The 16322-nt window shown below is 41.4% G+C and overlaps 2 protein-coding genes across 4 annotated transcripts; both read left to right on the plus strand.

Moving 5' to 3' along the window:
- Nucleotides 1-1059: 1059 nt before the first annotated feature.
- On the plus strand, nt 1060-6942 carry LOC146974520 (actin-binding protein WASF3-like). 2 transcript variants are annotated; one of them, XM_085797970.1, is made up of 9 exons: nt 1060-1262; nt 2673-2839; nt 4377-4511; nt 4626-4779; nt 4865-4982; nt 5094-5278; nt 5872-6087; nt 6177-6481; nt 6783-6942. In XM_085797970.1, exons 2-9 carry the CDS (start codon nt 2707-2709, stop codon nt 6938-6940), a joined length of 1404 nt encoding a protein of 467 aa, XP_085654096.1. In that variant the 5' UTR covers nt 1060-1262; nt 2673-2706; the 3' UTR covers nt 6941-6942. The 2 variants fall into 2 exon arrangements, with proteins under 2 accessions (XP_085654096.1, XP_085654097.1); XM_085797971.1 differs by having other exon boundaries at nt 1066-1262; nt 2676-2839.
- A 2318-nt stretch (nt 6943-9260) lies between these two features.
- On the plus strand, nt 9261-15502 carry LOC146974521 (V-type proton ATPase catalytic subunit A-like). Of its 2 annotated transcripts, none has more exons than XM_085797972.1 (15): nt 9261-9352; nt 9923-10020; nt 10597-10725; nt 11016-11230; nt 11322-11459; nt 11535-11686; nt 11769-11931; nt 12065-12173; nt 12397-12519; nt 12790-12904; nt 13298-13361; nt 13472-13675; nt 14274-14368; nt 14465-14636; nt 14727-15502. In XM_085797972.1, the coding sequence occupies exons 2-15, from the start codon at nt 9939-9941 to the stop codon at nt 14817-14819; spliced, it is 1854 nt and encodes a 617-aa protein (XP_085654098.1). In that variant the 5' UTR covers nt 9261-9352; nt 9923-9938; the 3' UTR covers nt 14820-15502. The 2 variants fall into 2 exon arrangements, with proteins under 2 accessions (XP_085654098.1, XP_085654099.1); XM_085797973.1 differs by having other exon boundaries at nt 9287-9777.
- The last annotated feature ends 820 nt before the right edge of the window (nt 15503-16322 follow it).

The raw sequence follows: 16322 nt of genomic DNA on the forward strand, positions 1-16322 counted from the left end.
AGAGTATTTCTACATTCCTCATTTCAATTTAAAATCCATTTACTGTCTTTGGCTTTTTGATTTCAATACTCTGGGTTCTGAGGATTTGAGATTGACATTTTGTTCTCCCTATCTCTATCTTCCTTTCCTCTTTTCTTCTTCAAGGTTGTTTTCTTGCATAACATTCACACTTGGAACCTATGGGAAAAAATGAGTTAACTTGCCTTTTAAACACATCATTGGGTCATGGTGTGCTACTTAATAAAGATTTAAGACCCATATCTGGGTTACACTACTCCCACCCACAATCCAGATGATGCCATCTGTGAGAAAAGAGCAGTGTGTGTGTGTGTGTGTAATCCAGGTCGTCCCCAGTGACATGGTAATGGACTGACTGTGACAGACATACTGTTGTTTATGCAGTGTCAAAAAAAAGAATTGGGGGGGGTGACTTAAGTTAAAGAGGGTTAAATTAACACACACACACACACACACATTCAGAGGATTAATGATGAGACTACAGGGGAGACACTAAAAGGCCTGAGAACAAGGTGTACTTTTGGACCAGAGTCCAGAGGAATTTAATTTTATTAACTTCATTTAATCAAATTTAATTTAATTTAACCATAAGTTTTTGTAAATAGTAAATTAGTTGTTCTACATTGTTTACTGAATTAGATATTGAACATATTTCAGTTTGGGACCCCTCATCAGACAAAACATCAGATTTTATTTTAAGACTTACATTAGGCTGCAGGATGGGCATGTCCCACTGTTAATTCACTCAATGATTTATCAAATAAACAACCTCTATCACATTAATTGACAATCAAAGTATTCATTCATTGCATCCTTGATTTGATTTGTTGTTACGATAAATAATTATAAATTGCTAAATTAATATCAAGTTCATAGAAGGCAGCTAATGACTTATAGTCCATTCAAACCGGACTAACACATCCTGAAATAAAACACTGGATGTCAAATGGCCAGCTTGACGACTGTGATTGGACGACTGGAGTAAATCTGCTGACTAAATCCCCTCCTGGCTCAAGCTGTGATTTGAGACCAGAGAGATTTGTTTTCAGAGTGAATTCTGTCCTGCAGCGATGACTACGGTCACTGCCCAGCTCAGGACTGCAGCAGGCCACCACAGAGTTTGTTTGATTTGGATGAGACAGCTTGGACTCTGGTGTCTCTGCTCCTCCCCGGCGTGCTGACGTGAAAAAAACAAAACATACGTTGGAACCGAGGAACGAGCAAAAACCAACGGCAACTCCATGGTAGGACAGATATGCTATGTGTTTTCAAGCATCCGCTGGTACAGCTGTTATATTGTTATTGAAGCTCATGTCTTGTTATTGTATTACTATTGACGTAGTTGCCTGTTAGAAGAACGAGGTGCTACTCTGAAGCTTGTGCATCTCTGTCTTGCTTAAGTTTCACAATCTCTTGTTACAAGTTTCATTGTGTAAACAACTTTTTAAAAAGATCAGATTTAAAGTTCCAACACTCTGTCAATTTATTATGTTACTGTCCTCACTCCTCACACAAAATGTCAACACTTCATGTTCAAACTTTTTCAAACCAAAAGGGCTGCAGTCACTGTAATTGTTGCTCCTGTCTACACTGTCTGCAAATACATCCAGCTCTTTTTCTAAAAGGGAAAATCTAGTTTTTGTTTTGTGCAAAAAGAAGTTAAGTTCATGTGAAGTGAATCTGAAGGGTCAGACAAGACATAAGTTGTTACATTTTCTGTTTTGTCCAACTGTCCAAACCCAAAAACATTTAGTTAACAATAGTGTGCAACAAAAAGTTTAATAATGTTCACTATTATTACTTGAGAAATAGATTCGTTGATTATGGATGTAGTTGTATTTGTTTAAAATTGCTATAATTTGATCTTTATTTTGATGTTTCTGCAGCCAACCTGCAGTTTCTCTCTGACTTGTTTGCTTGTTTGGCGAAGAGAATCTAAAAATGATGGTAGTTAGAGTAAGTTGATCCTCTTATTGTTACCAGTGTGCTGGCTCATTCACCACTTAGAAGTACTGTCTCTCTCTCAATCCATTGCTTCAAGTCTATTTGATAAAAGGCGTGTAAAGTGACACGCAAATTCACTTCAAAATTGACCGCTTTTATCACGATAAGTTCGCTGATTTCAGCAAAAATGGACAATAACATAATAGGTAGACCACTTTGACAGGTGGTGATGAAGTGTGACATCCACTAGCAAATGGCCCCAATGTACAACACAGCAGATACGAATATAACAAAATCACAAAAGGTCTCATTTTGATTTTGATCCTGTCAATTACACACTTTTTAAACTTTGACGAATCCAGTGATTAGTTACATCAAAAATACATACATTTTCTTATACTAACCAAGACAGGGCCTATGATTGATTTGATTATCAGTATGAGTACAGCAAAAAGGTAGGTAAAATATATGTATCATTATCAAAATGAAATTATTATAAAAGTATATTAATGCTGGAAGTCATTATTCTAGTTACTGGTGAGGAAAAGGAGTACAGTAACCTGGAATAGACGTGATGTACAGGGTGGTGTGAGGCCATGTTGCATTACCACTGATGTTGCCTCATGAATATGGATCAGTGTGTTGGTAGTTGTATGATGCCATTTATATTACCCAATGAGTTGTTGTGAGCACTGTCCTCTGTCTCCCAGCAGGTATACCGTGGTCGAGACGTGAGAAGGGGTCATGCCTCTGGTCAAGAGAAACATCGAGCCTCGTCACCTGTGCCACGGCACGGTGCCCGACGGGGTTGGCAACGAGCTGGAGTGTGTAACCAACAACACACTGTCGGCCATCATCCGCCAGCTCAGCAGTCTGAGTAAGAGTTGTTTATATTCAGGATGTTAGTATCCTCGCATGTTGAGAAGCATCTGTATGACCCAATATGACAATACAGCATCGTGTGAACTAATACTAATACTAATACTGGCCTCTTTTGCTCAAGCACAAGAACCCATCATAAGTCATGAAATAATCACAGCAGTCAAACAGTTTGTGCGTGTGTTGTCAGACCACGACATATTGACTTACATGTACTTTGCATTAGGAGTGCTTACATTTTCTTAATCCCTGAAAAGATGATTATCAGAAAACAACAACCAAATAACCAAGTGTCATGTCACTGGTCAGCTTTTAACAACTCATGGAGCACATTAAAAACAAACCAATTACAACCCAAGTGTCCGGGCGTGCCCATTTGTTAGTGTGCATCATTATCCATCACTGTAGTCTGTATCAGCATCAATCTACTGTACACTCTAGCCATCCAATTTGCACAGAACCAGAGTGGTTTAAAGTGTTCATTTAATGTGCTGATGTCTCATAAGCATTTTTGTTGTGTAGGTACTACAGTTGTCACACTGAAATATGAGAGGCAGAGAGAAAAATGTAGTGGGTGAGACTATTTTTGGAAGCAAATTTACTCCTGGACATCTGGCCCTACGGATACTCTGATTAGTGCATGTGCATACGTGTGTGTGTGTGTGTGTGTGTGTGTGTGTGTGTGTGTGTGTGTGTGTGTGTGTGTGCGTGCGTATGGATTTAGTGAAGTTACAGGAGCTTAGAGCTTACCGTGAAGCTTTGTATCACAGGCAGATAAGACGGAGAGTGAGTGGGCGGAGACACAAACACAGTCAGTCTAATGAGAGCTTCCACATTAAGTGGATCTGAGCCATTTGACGTGGGTCATTCATGCTGTTATGTGTAGGAACCAAACACTTAACGCTAGTGCATAATCCAGATAAATATAATGGATTCATATGCATAAATAAAGAATTCTCATGGTATAACATAGTTGAATATACTGTATCTGGCCTATATAGCTTTAAATTAAATGACCTTAGGACTTACTTATACATCCCTGTTTGGTTTACAAACCTCATGATCACCCCCTCCTTTCTCATCCTAACCAACCAGTTTAATCATCTCATCTGAAAAACGAAATATAATTCAACTATCAAGATGTACATGTACTGGACAAATATGAGTTTAATCCGAGCCTGACCTGGCATTCACTTAAGGTTACAAATAGTTGAGGTCATAATATTATTGCATACCAAAAAAAAACCGTACTGTTAACTTTAGCCTCTCTTGGGGAGATGTTCCAGCATTTGGGGAAATAACCACATAACATTTTTTGGTCTTGAGAGGCTGCAGTATTTATCAATTTACACAGTGCAGTCCATACGGTACATTTACTGCCATATTAACGATTTACTGCTAATTTTTCTACCTGGATTAGACACTCGTATCAGATAAAAAACAGATTTAATGTTTTCCTCCTCTTTTTAAAACACTTATTCACTGACATCTTATTTTCTTCCTTCCTGTCTTTTTCGTGTTTGCTCTATTTGCAGGTAAACATGCAGAAAATGTGTTTGGGGAGCTTTTCAATGAAGCCAATACCTTTTATGGGCGTGCAAACTCTCTCCAGGACCGTATCGACCGCTTGGCCATCAAAGTCACCCAGCTGGACTCCAGCGTGGAGGAGGGTCAGTTCACTGGAAATCATCTGCCTCTTGATTTAATATCTTGTTTTCTGCTCTGTCACTCATTCGCTCATGCTTTATATTAACCGTAAAACCTCTGCCTCTGCTGTTTCGCAGTCTCTCTTCAGGACATCAACATGAGGAAGGCATTCAAAAGCTCTACAGTCCAGGACCAGCAGGCTTTGTCCAAAGGCAGCATGCCTAGCTCTGTGGCTGACATACACAGCAGCAGTGACAGGCCTCCCCCCCTCAGCACCCTCACTGCCTACAGGTACAGTAGTATTACACTACATGAGTAGTGATCGGGTTTCATGTTCAGTTCATTTGTTGAGATTGTTTTGCTTCTTAAACCACAGAGAGGACTCTACTGATGCCATGAAGTTCTACTCTGACCCGTCGTACTTTTTTGACTTGTGGAAGGAGAAAATGCTTCAGGACACGGAGGACAAGAGGAAAGAAAGGAGAAGGCAAAGGGTGAGTGCACACACACACGCACTCTGCCACCTTATTTGTTTTTATGCATTCATTTAGCAAAAGATTTTTCACTCTCGTGTTCACGTTCTCCACATCCACTACCTTCCCCAGGAGCAGAAGCGATGTGTGGAAAGCAGCACGCTTCAGCGAGAGGTGAAGAAGGTGAGGAAGGCTCGAAACCGCAGACAAGAGTGGAACATGATGGCGTTTGATAAAGAGCTTCGTCCAGACCACCACCATCCACAGACTCTCCGGCGAGGGGCGTCCTCTGAGGGCTCCCTCTCCCCAGATGGGAGGTCAGTACTTTTTGATTTATTTATTTATTTTTTATATAGGTTTTTAGTTCCTAATATTGGTTCTTAGGGTATTTATTGTCTTCTTTTATCTTTTTATCTCACTGGTCCTGAGAAACACTTTCGTTCTCTGTGTTTTTTACATGTAAAATGACAAATAAAGAACCTGAATCTGAAAATGATGTGCAAATGATAAAAGTGGAGAAAACTCTAAACACTACAAAAACTAGATATTACAATGAGTGTCCTGTCATATTAAGCCTCCTGTAATTCTTCATCCATACGTTTTCTGTCACTTCTTACTTTAAAATATGTTGCAAAGACAATATTTACTGCACCTAAGATGAATAGAATGCAGTAGTATGATGCTGCTCTATACAAAATATCTGGAAACATTGAAAATTAAAGAGAAAGATTTAGAGGAATAAAATATAACCTGGACTTTAGATCCCATTTTTATAAATAGCACCTAATAATTCAAACAGCTAAAGATGTTGTGTGGAAGCTTAAGTTTTGATTTTGCAACGACAAATCCGCCATCTGGATATGTGTAGGCATCTGCATGAGAAGCTCTCTGTCTTTCATTGTTTACCCAGACCTGACCTTCCAGACTACCCCGTCCCTCCGCTGCCTGCCCACACCGCTTGTAACTATGCCAAGTCTCATGATTACGTCCCTGGGAACGCACACCCCTCACCACCTGTGGAGCATGAATACCACAGCATTGACGTGAACTACAAGAGAGTAACCTACGCCACGGACCAAACTGCCCAACGGATGAACGGTTCAATGCGTCCGCCTGCAGATTACAAGTATGTTTGTTTCATTTGCATAAGAGAAAAGAATTCAATATGATATCACTTTTCCAACATAATTCCCTTTTTATTTCTCTGTCCACCAGCGCTGTCCCTCAGTCTCCTGCCCCGGGCCCCCCCATCCCGTCAGCACAGACAGCCTTCGGTTTCCCTCTGGGTGCTCTACCACCAACACCACATAATGGAGTTTTGCACGTGGGCCCCGGTTACTCGCTCCCACCCATGCCCCCTCCGGGACCTCGTATCATCCCTCCTCCCCCAGGTCCACCACCGCCACCTCTCCCTCCCCCACCTGCACCGTCACATCTACCAGGACACAGTGAAGGCAACAGAGCCGAGAATAAACCTGTGAGAGATGCAAGAAGCGACCTGCTGTCTGCCATCCGCATGGGTGAGTTGGTCTCACACATTAATTGGTCCACGCAAATTTCCGTCAATACGATGTGACAGTTTTTATAAATTAAATTCAACCATTACTCCCACACTGTACAGCCTACCTATGACACAATACATAAGTTTAGTGATTTGGCTGTTCAATAATATTATGTATTCTTCTATGTTAAATTCATCATGAAATTCTACCGACACTTTGTTATCTACTGGTGAGGTGAAAGTAGCTATCCTGATTTATCCACAACCTTGTTCATGCTAGATAGATTATCTTTATTTAATATGTCATATATCCTAATCAGGCATCCAGCTGAAGAAAGTCCAGGAGCAGCAGGAGCAGCAGAACAAAAGGGAACCAGTGGGAAACGATGTGGCCACCATCCTGTCCAGACGCATCGCTGTGGAGTACAGCGACTCTGAGGATGACTCTGAGCTGGATGGAAACGAGTGGTCAGACTGACCGGACTCACTTTGTAGTGTAGCATCATGTTGGTAAAGGTTTTGCTATATATTAGATTACGTTTATTGCACATGATGAAGCACGATGTTGAATCACTCTCTGGCTCTATCTTGTGGGCTCTACACAGCATTATCAATATTATCTTGTACTATTAAGATTATCATGCCACATTCACTTTTTATCAGGAAATGCAGCAGTGGGTTTTAACTGTATTATGAATAATGTTTAGTTTTTTACCACTGATTAAATGTGAGCCATCATTAAAGATATTAGTAACTCCTGTGCTTTTCCTACCGAGTCAAATGCCTTCAGAGGAAGGAACATTATTCATGATTTATTTTAAAATAAAACTTGGTATTTGTTTTAATCATTTAAGGAACTACACATTCCTGATAATATTTTGGACTAAATGTACCCATCCTGATATTAAGTGAGTGATTGATGAAGAACTCTGTTAGATATACAGTCATTTCTACCTCAATTTGTGGCATTTCACTGTCCCGCAGCATGTGTACTAGCAATGACATTGTTGTTCTGCCATGAAATTATCTTGTCATGAATCGTTGAAAGTTTTGACATGTAATTAAATTTTTTAGTATTTACCATTCATGTTATCAGTGTCTCCTCGTTTACTATCCTTTTCCCTCTCAATCTGTATTCAACACACTCTGATACACTGGATATTATAATCATCTTAAGACTCGGAGCTATCGCATAGCACTGTAGTTGTTGTGGCCCAAACAACAATTCAGGTTTTGAATATATTCTCAGCAGGAAGCACCTGTGTGTGATGACCTGAAAGACAATATCAGCACCTGTAGATATATTCTGTCACAGGATTTACAACACTTGGTTTCAACAGTAGGCTACTCTCTGGCCTCAATGTACTGACCATCAACATGCAGCTGAGTGACACACAAGCACATATCACTCGACCTCCATCAATACAACTCTGTTTAAGACTCTAGGCCTACTTCGTGGTAGGTAGACATATAACAAGTAGATAACAAATCATATCACACAGGATCTCCACTATATCACTGACAGACATAGAGACGTAACGACACAACGGCCAAATTTGATACAAACCAATCCATACCAATGTGTGATCCTTCTGATATAAACAAACAAACAACTCTAAATGCTGTAAGCTTACTTACCTGAGGTCCATCTTCTTTTTGGCCCATATCCTCGGAAACTAAACACCATCACATCACATTAGCAGGCTACAGTCAAGTCTTTGACAATTTGCGTCTCCATTGTCAAAATTGATTAAGTTCACGCTTTACATCGTTGTCCAGCACTTCGCTTTTAACTCCGAGGTTAAATGGACGCTCCTCTTTAAAGCTAAGTTTTCACGTTGTTTTCCAGCCGATGAGACGTTAGCATCGTCCTCGCCGGGCTCTTCGCTGATGCTACGTTGCTAACCAACCGACCGACCGACCGACCGTTGGGGGGAAAAAACGTCGCGCTGTATCGTATGTTTTCCAAAGTTCAGTTTCTCTGACCTCCCGCATTTTTTCGTCCTCCTCTTTGTTGAGTTGAGCCATCATTTGTTTTTCTTTCTTTTCTTTTCTTTTCTTTTTTAAAGACATGGCAAAGCCTCTTCCTAGATCCTGGCGGGCTTTGCCGCTAAATTCCCACGGTCACCTGACCTGACCTCACCTGACGTTACCGACGTTACTCGTCATCATCATACAAATTCTTGAAACGCACGTGACGTCACGTAACACACGTTCATCTGTTAATTTATTTGATTCAATTTGATGAATTTCTTTCTTTCTCTTTTCTTTTTTTGGGGGGTCGGACGTCCATAGGCGCTCTGGATAAACATATCGTTAGAATATGGCTCTAATTCATAGAAATGCTTCTCCGTAGTCAACTGGGTATTTGATTTACTACTGTAGGCCAGAGCGATAGATATAACATGTTATATCTATCGCTCTGCTGTAGGCTATATATTTAGGTTACAATGTAGCACAAATGTATCAACTGTAGTTACAAAGGTGGTCATACATCTATGGTCATACAGTAATGTCTGACTGACTGACCACAAAGAAACACTGCATAACAATAAAGAGATAGAACCTAAACAATCCCAAAACTATTCCCGTGTGTCGTTGAATTTTATTTACAGTCTATAAAACGGTTTATGAAAACAACAGCAGAGGTCACTAGTGCGCCTGGAGACCGGCGGAACTTTTACTGTCACCTAGGAAACTGCTGCCCCATAGACGCCATGTTGGCTCCGCAGAGAGCCAATCGGGTGAGAGCGGAGGAAGCCCGTGGAGCCACAATGGAGATGTTTTCTTCCTGTGACAGTCCGGTGCCTAGCAGGTGATTAGCACAGCGAAGCTCCTCCTCAGCCTGCTTCGCTAGAGACAATCCTGGACTACTGCACAGCAACATAAGGTGAGAAATGTTATGGCAGCGCTATAATACGATGTTTTGGGTTTGCAACAGTTTGAGATTCAGCTCTTGGACCAAACGCTCTGTTGATAGTCGATAGTTTAGCTAAACCTGTACAAGGTGATGATGATGGTGATAATAATGGTGAGGACGGCTAGTGTTTGCTAGCTAGTCACCTGACTACGCGCACACGCACAAATCAGCTTTGCTGTTAACACTACGTGTGTGTGTAGTAACAAACATAAAGCTGCCATCTGGCTACACCACATATCCCCGTCGACTTTATGTAACCTTACTCCTTCGTGGACACTGAAGTTACCTACAGCTGTCTGACCTCACTCTGCTGTACCTGGTCATTCATTTACCCACTGCGCTGTGTTTGTTATGGTGCACAGACAAATTCCTATTTGATCGGGGTGGTAAAATCGGTGTGTGTTTGAATCTGCACCTAAAGCCTGACCAGTGGCGACTGTCATTGCCATTAGTAGCTGAGAGAAGGTTTGATAGTGCGTGATGTGAATGCATTTTTGTTTGCTGATAGTCTTCAAAACATGTCTCTCATTCAATTTTCAGGACAGAAGCTATCAAGATGGATACCTCGAAACTTCCCAGGATCCAGGATGAGGAGCGAGAGAGCGAGTTTGGATATGTACATGGGGTTTCTGGACCAGGTCTGGTTTATTGCACCTCTCTGTAAATCACTAGTTAGCCTATTATTTATTAGGTGTTAGATTTGTCTAAAGCCACTGAACTGTAAATTACTTATTCTAGCTATCACAGGGAAGGAGAGGAATAATAAATGTGTGTATATATATATATAAATGTTTGTCTTTGGCCTTTTATGTTACTGTGGCCAATATGGGCAAAATCATCTATTGCTCTAAATGTTATTTTAAAGTGCTGCACAATGTGATGTTGAGAAGTAAAATAACCAGATGCTTATATTTTTCTTTTTCGGAATACCTGACAAATCAAAAAAGAATTCAAACTAAAATCTATAATTTATCCCATGATAAACAAATATAATATAACATACACATTTTTCTGAAATAGATTTTAGATTTCAACTTTATGCTTGGCCATTCTTATGTATTTTAAACAATTCAATTAATGGTTTTTGAATCAATATTTTTTCAAATCTGTTAAATTATGCCCAAATCCATCATATTACTTTCCCAGTCAATTCCTTGTTGTATTAACTGCTTTGTTTCTCTTTCCTGTTGTTTTCAAACTGGTCCAATCAACAGTGGTGACAGCGACTGCGATGGCAGGAGCAGCCATGTACGAGCTGGTTCGAGTCGGTCACAGTGAGCTAGTGGGAGAAATCATCCGTCTGGAGGGAGACATGGCAACGATTCAAGTCTATGAGGAGACTTGTATCCTTTTTGCTGCTATATTTTACTTCTCTTCAAATAAACATGTTAGAAAAACACATCAGCGTCCAGCTGGTAGCAGCAAAGTCTGGTAGCTCTGAGTTTTTACTCAACCATTACTTTATTTTTGTCGTATTTGGTCTGGAGGATGCCACCCTGTTCTTTTTTGATTCTTCTGCAAAATGGTGATGAGCTGGCAGACAAATTAATTTTCCTTTGGGGATGAACGAAGTTATTCGTGGTGAGTCCAAGTGCTCTCAGTTTATTTTGTTTTCCTTAACTTCCTGCCACAGCCGGTGTGTCTGTTGGCGACCCTGTCCTGCGAACAGGAAAGCCTCTCTCTGTAGAGTTGGGACCAGGAATCATGGGCTCCATCTTTGACGGTATCCAGCGTCCACTAAAGGACATCAATGACCTCACTCAAAGTATCTATATCCCAAGAGGAGTAAACATCGGTGCTCTGAACAGAGACCTCAAATGGGAATTTACTCCCGCCCAGAATCTTAGGGTAAGAAAAGTACATGTTCACTGTGGTGTGGACTTGGAGATGTCGCTCTTCTGCTGCTGTTCTGACTAATTTCACATGATTATTTCTCCAGGCTGGCAGTCACATCACGGGAGGTGACATCTATGGCATGGTGTATGAAAATTCCCTAATCAAACACAAGCTGATGTGTCCGCCTCGCAACAGAGGCACCGTCACCTACGTGGCCCCCCCTGGAAACTATGACATTTCTGTGAGTGAGTTAAAAACACTCGATTGTTTGATCACGGTGTCTGTGAAACTGATTTTCTGATCTTATTGCATTCAGGATGTGGTCCTTGAGCTGGAATTTGAAGGCGTGAAGGAGAAGTTCACCATGGTGCAAGTGTGGCCAGTACGACAAATCCGCCCAGTAACAGAGAAACTACCTGCAAATCATCCGCTGCTGACCGGCCAAAGAGTTCTGGACGCGCTTTTCCCGTGAGTAATTCTCCTTCAAAAATGAAAAGATGCATTCATTTATGCTGCGAGGGGAAATCTGTAAGGCTTCTGTGCTGTGTAGTTGCGTGCAGGGCGGCACCACTGCTATACCAGGAGCCTTCGGATGTGGAAAAACTGTGATCTCCCAGTCGTTGTCCAAGTACTCCAACAGCGACGTGATTATCTATGTCGGTTGCGGAGAGCGTGGAAACGAAATGTCTGAGGTGCTGCGCGATTTCCCTGAGGTTAGTGGATTCACGCGCAGTGTATAGCTGCACACTGTTCTGGGACATGTTCACATGAATAAGAAAGGATTTCATGTTTAGCAGTTAAGCGCCATATTTCACGTGTAAAGTCAACTTTGCTCTCGCCCAACAGCTTACTATGGAAGTCGACGGCAAGATTGAGAGCATCATGAAGAGAACAGCACTGGTCGCAAACACATCCAACATGCCTGTGGCTGCCAGAGAGGCCTCTATTTATACAGGTACCAACTATTCACACCACAGGGAACAGCCCAGATGTTGATTTAAAATGCTACAGCATTGATAGAACAAAATAAGTTTTCCCTTTCCTTAAAAATCTAATTTGGAGGGGGACAAAAGGATTTGCTTACTACATTTAAGTAAATGCCTCTGTCTCCTTGCTATTTGCAGGTGTTTAGATAAGCCATTAAATTAAATGTTTTCTCTATACGATCTCCTTTGCAGGTATCACATTGTCTGAATACTTCCGAGACATGGGTTACAATGTGAGCATGATGGCTGACTCGACATCCCGATGGGCTGAAGCTCTGAGAGAAATTTCTGGAAGATTGGCAGAAATGCCTGCTGGTATGTTCATCAGTTACATGTGATATTATTAATTTGTGAAGACTATGTTTCATTTCTTTATGTGTATAAATTGTGTATAAACAGTACCAAACATTAAAAACACCATATAGACAAACAGACTAGTCAGAATATACAAACAAAACAAAAAATAAAAAAGACCCAGTGCGAGGAGGGACAGAAAGCAAGGCTTATCATGTCCTGCCCCTACATTTACAGTCTCATAAAAGTATTAACATTTTTACATGTGTGTGTCAACCATCCTTAATAAAGACAGCGGTTACCCTGCCTACCTGGGAGCCAGGCTCGCCTCCTTCTACGAGCGCGCCGGCCGCGTGACGTGCCTGGGAAACCCGGAGAGAGAGGGCAGCGTCAGCATCGTAGGAGCGTGAGTTCACTTCTGTATGAGCAGACATGTTGAAATCAGCTTCAGGTAGCAGTTGAAGTTGTTACCCACTTCTAAGTACACACAAGGCTCCTTCAGTATTCCAGTTACAAGCCTGAAACTTAAAACTCTTAGGGTCATGTAACATAAAAACAAGAGGATGGGAGAAAACCATATGCACAAAAGAGACATGATGCATGTTGTAATTCTGAAGCTACGTTGATGGAAAAATAATTGATTCTGGATTTTTGTCCATGCATCATAAATTTCACATTATTCTTTGAGGCTTTTCATAAGAACAACAGATGAAAGAACAGAACAAACCTAGGCATGCAGCTTAATTATTAATGCATTATTTGGCTCACTTCTTCTTTTAACATGACAAATTCTTCATAGTGTGTCGCCCCCTGGTGGAGACTTCTCAGATCCTGTGACTTCAGCCACATTGGGAATCGTCCAGGTAAGCAATAAGCATCCTAAAATGTCACTTTTTTCCCTCATTGTCAGTGTCTCTTCCTTTGTGCCCAACTCTTGAGTGAGTGTCAGTATTTGTCATTTTCCTGTTTGCAGGTGTTCTGGGGCTTGGACAAAAAACTGGCTCAGAGAAAACACTTCCCCTCAGTGAACTGGCTGATCAGCTACAGCAAGTACACACGAGCTCTGGACGAGTATTACGACAAACACTTCCCCGAGTTTGTTCCCCTTCGCACAAAAGCCAAAGAGATTCTACAGGAGGAGGAGGACCTGGCTGAAATCGTGCAGCTTGTCGGCAAGGTGAGGTAGATCGAGAAGACAAGTGAACTGGGGGAAAAAACTCAAATCTGTGCCCTCAGAAATAGCGGTAAATTTCATAGTAATGTGGAGAAATATAGCCAAGAAATAACGATTGATTGCGTAGAAATAGCCCAGAAATATCAGTCAGTTGCAAGGACTTGGTGGAGAGAAATTCTGGCCTTTCCCAAAATATTCAAAGCATGAAAAGCATCTTTTACCTTTATTAAAAACATGACATTACTGTGAAATTAACTGTTATTTCTTGTAATTAATGGCCTGTAAATTAAAGGGTTACAGTTTTGTTTTTGTTTTTTTTAATCTTCCTTGACAGTTTGTTGTCATCTTATTTTTCCTTAAACTGAAAATACTAAATAAAACGTTTTGTTTTTTTTAACTTTACCTGAGGATATTGACAGATTGAGGGTTGTAATGTCCCAAATTAAGTTAGTGACAATTGTGTGTGTGCTCAAAACAGTAATATTTCTTTTCCAATTGTTTTTTGGCGAGGCTTCTGTCATAGCTGTTAAATTAATCATTTTAACTCATTACCATGCCAACTGGTCAATCAGCTGCTCTGATCATCTTGTTTTGTTCACAGGCCTCCCTCGCTGAGACCGACAAGATCACTCTGGAAGTCGCTAAGCTCATTAAGGACGACTTCCTGCAGCAGAATGGCTACACACCCTACGACAGGTGAAAACCAAACAACTCCACACAAAAAATATTTCTCTCCACTGATTCTTGTGTGTAACTGTGAGCGTCACGCATTGATCTGCGCCCGCAACACAGGTTCTGTCCCTTCTACAAAACTGTGGGCATCCTCTCCAACACCATCGCTTTCTACGACATGGCCCGACACGCCGTCGAGTCCACGGCGCAGAGCGACAACAAAATCACCTGGGCCATGATCAGGGAGCACATGGGAGAGATCCTGTATAAGATCAGCTCCATGAAGTTCAAGGTACACGACGTGACTGTAACGTGACGAGGTAAATAACCTTTTTTTCCTGCTGTTGACCTAATCCCTGTTTATGCTTAACGGATTCTTTAGGACCCTGTGAAGGATGGCGAAGCTAAGATCAAAGCAGACTTTGCTCAGCTGCTGGAGGACATGCAGAACTCCTTCAGGACCCTGGAGGAATGAGCGTCTTACCTCGAAGCTCCTCTCCCCAATACCCAACACCCCAGTGCAGTGCAACATATCGCAGATGTAACGGCCCGTGTCCTGAGTGTCTGCCTCTGTCATGTGATCTCCTTCCTTCCTTCCTTCCTTCCTTGGTGTTTACGTCCCTTTAAACATTCCACCGCCTGGACAAATTAGCATTTTGTTTTTGTCTTGACTCAGCTTCTGCAGAAACACAGCACTGGAAACCCCCCCGAGACACCTGAATATACGACCAGAGCGTCACTCAGCCCATAACAGAGCATTTACAGATTACTACACCATCATGTTGTGGTTATAATCAATGGGCCCCAATCAGGTGCTGCACTTGAACTCAACTACTAGCTGCAACAAAGAGTGGAAAGAGATGTTTGTTTTCCAACCAGATGTGCCAGTGATGCATACAAATGATTAATCCAGTGGGAACATGCACATGGGTAAAGGGACAGATACACTGTGTTACATCCGGGGGGTTAAAGCATTCTTCCACCTCTTACCTCTTCAGTGTGATAGTGACGTTGTGGATTATGTACTTGACACTATGTAAAGTAAAAAAAAAAAAAGATTATGAGAATGAATGAGTCTGTTAGAGTTGTGTTGTAACAGATGTCTCACTGTTATATTCGTGGTTCATTACTGTCGTCTGAAATAAATGTCTGAAACAAGTAAGTTGGGCCAGGAAGTTTTTATTTTTCATGTGCAGAATGAAGTTTTCTTATTTAATTAATTTTATCATTTATCATTTAAAGCAGAAGTAAGCGATCCGGTCGTTTTCGCTAATGCTGCGTTCCAGGCCGGCTTTTGAAATCGTAAATTACAGCTTCAAGTCACAACTTACGACTTTGTAGCGTTCCAGGCAACCCACTCGTGTTTTTCCGACCTGTTTTACCGGTGAAAGTCACTATAACGGCCACTCGTAACTTCCGACCCGTGAACTCGTACCAGATCGAACTGGTACGACTTCACGGTCGGAAAAATACGAGTTTCCTTGAACGCACCATAACAGTCCTCGTCCCTACGTCGCCACATTCACGGCGTCCCTTGGCTGCACACACAGCCCTGCATGCCGTTCTCTCTCCTCATTGGATAAAAACTGTAGGATACGATAAATGTTTTCTCCTCGGCTCAGAGCAGAGCAGAGGGACTGACAGACCCGTGTTTCAGACCAAACACTCTATGTAAGTGATTGCTGTCGGAAGATACAACTATTTAAGACTTATATTAACACAAATATATCACTTACTTCTGCTTTAATCTTCTTTGTTTTACATTTGAAGCAGATGAACATGAGTGTGAGACTCGACCTTTGACTGCTGCAACTTCATGAACACACAGATTCTGAGGGGTTGTCACCTCTGGGTGGCGCTCGTGCTGCTTTAATGCCTTTACCTGTTGAAATTTAGTTTTGTCTATAAATGTATTTTTTGTAGCTGGTAAAATTTAAAGAAGAAGCAAATCAGAAGGAAATATTTTAATCGTTTTTAC

This window comes from Trachurus japonicus, chromosome 14 (genome assembly GCF_045865225.1).
Source record: "Trachurus japonicus isolate A0001 chromosome 14, Traja_1.0".
Classification (NCBI taxonomy): Eukaryota; Metazoa; Chordata; class Actinopteri; order Carangiformes; family Carangidae; genus Trachurus; species Trachurus japonicus.

Bases quoted from the DNA above. Each gene is read 5' to 3' on its own strand.
- LOC146974520 (XM_085797970.1), top strand. From the start codon at position 2,707: ATGCCTCTGGTCAAGAGAAACATCGAGCCTCGTCACCTGTGCCACGGC. The intron at 4,512-4,625 runs GTCAGTTCACTG...GCTGTTTCGCAG, and splicing joins GGACTCCAGCGTGGAGGAGG to TCTCTCTTCAGGACATCAAC. The intron at 6,088-6,176 runs GTATGTTTGTTT...TCTGTCCACCAG, and splicing joins CGTCCGCCTGCAGATTACAA to CGCTGTCCCTCAGTCTCCTG.
- LOC146974521 (XM_085797972.1), top strand. From the start codon at position 9,939: ATGGATACCTCGAAACTTCCCAGGATCCAGGATGAGGAGCGAGAGAGC. The intron at 10,726-11,015 runs GTATCCTTTTTG...TTCCTGCCACAG, and splicing joins TCAAGTCTATGAGGAGACTT to CCGGTGTGTCTGTTGGCGAC. The intron at 13,362-13,471 runs GTAAGCAATAAG...TCCTGTTTGCAG, and splicing joins CCACATTGGGAATCGTCCAG to GTGTTCTGGGGCTTGGACAA.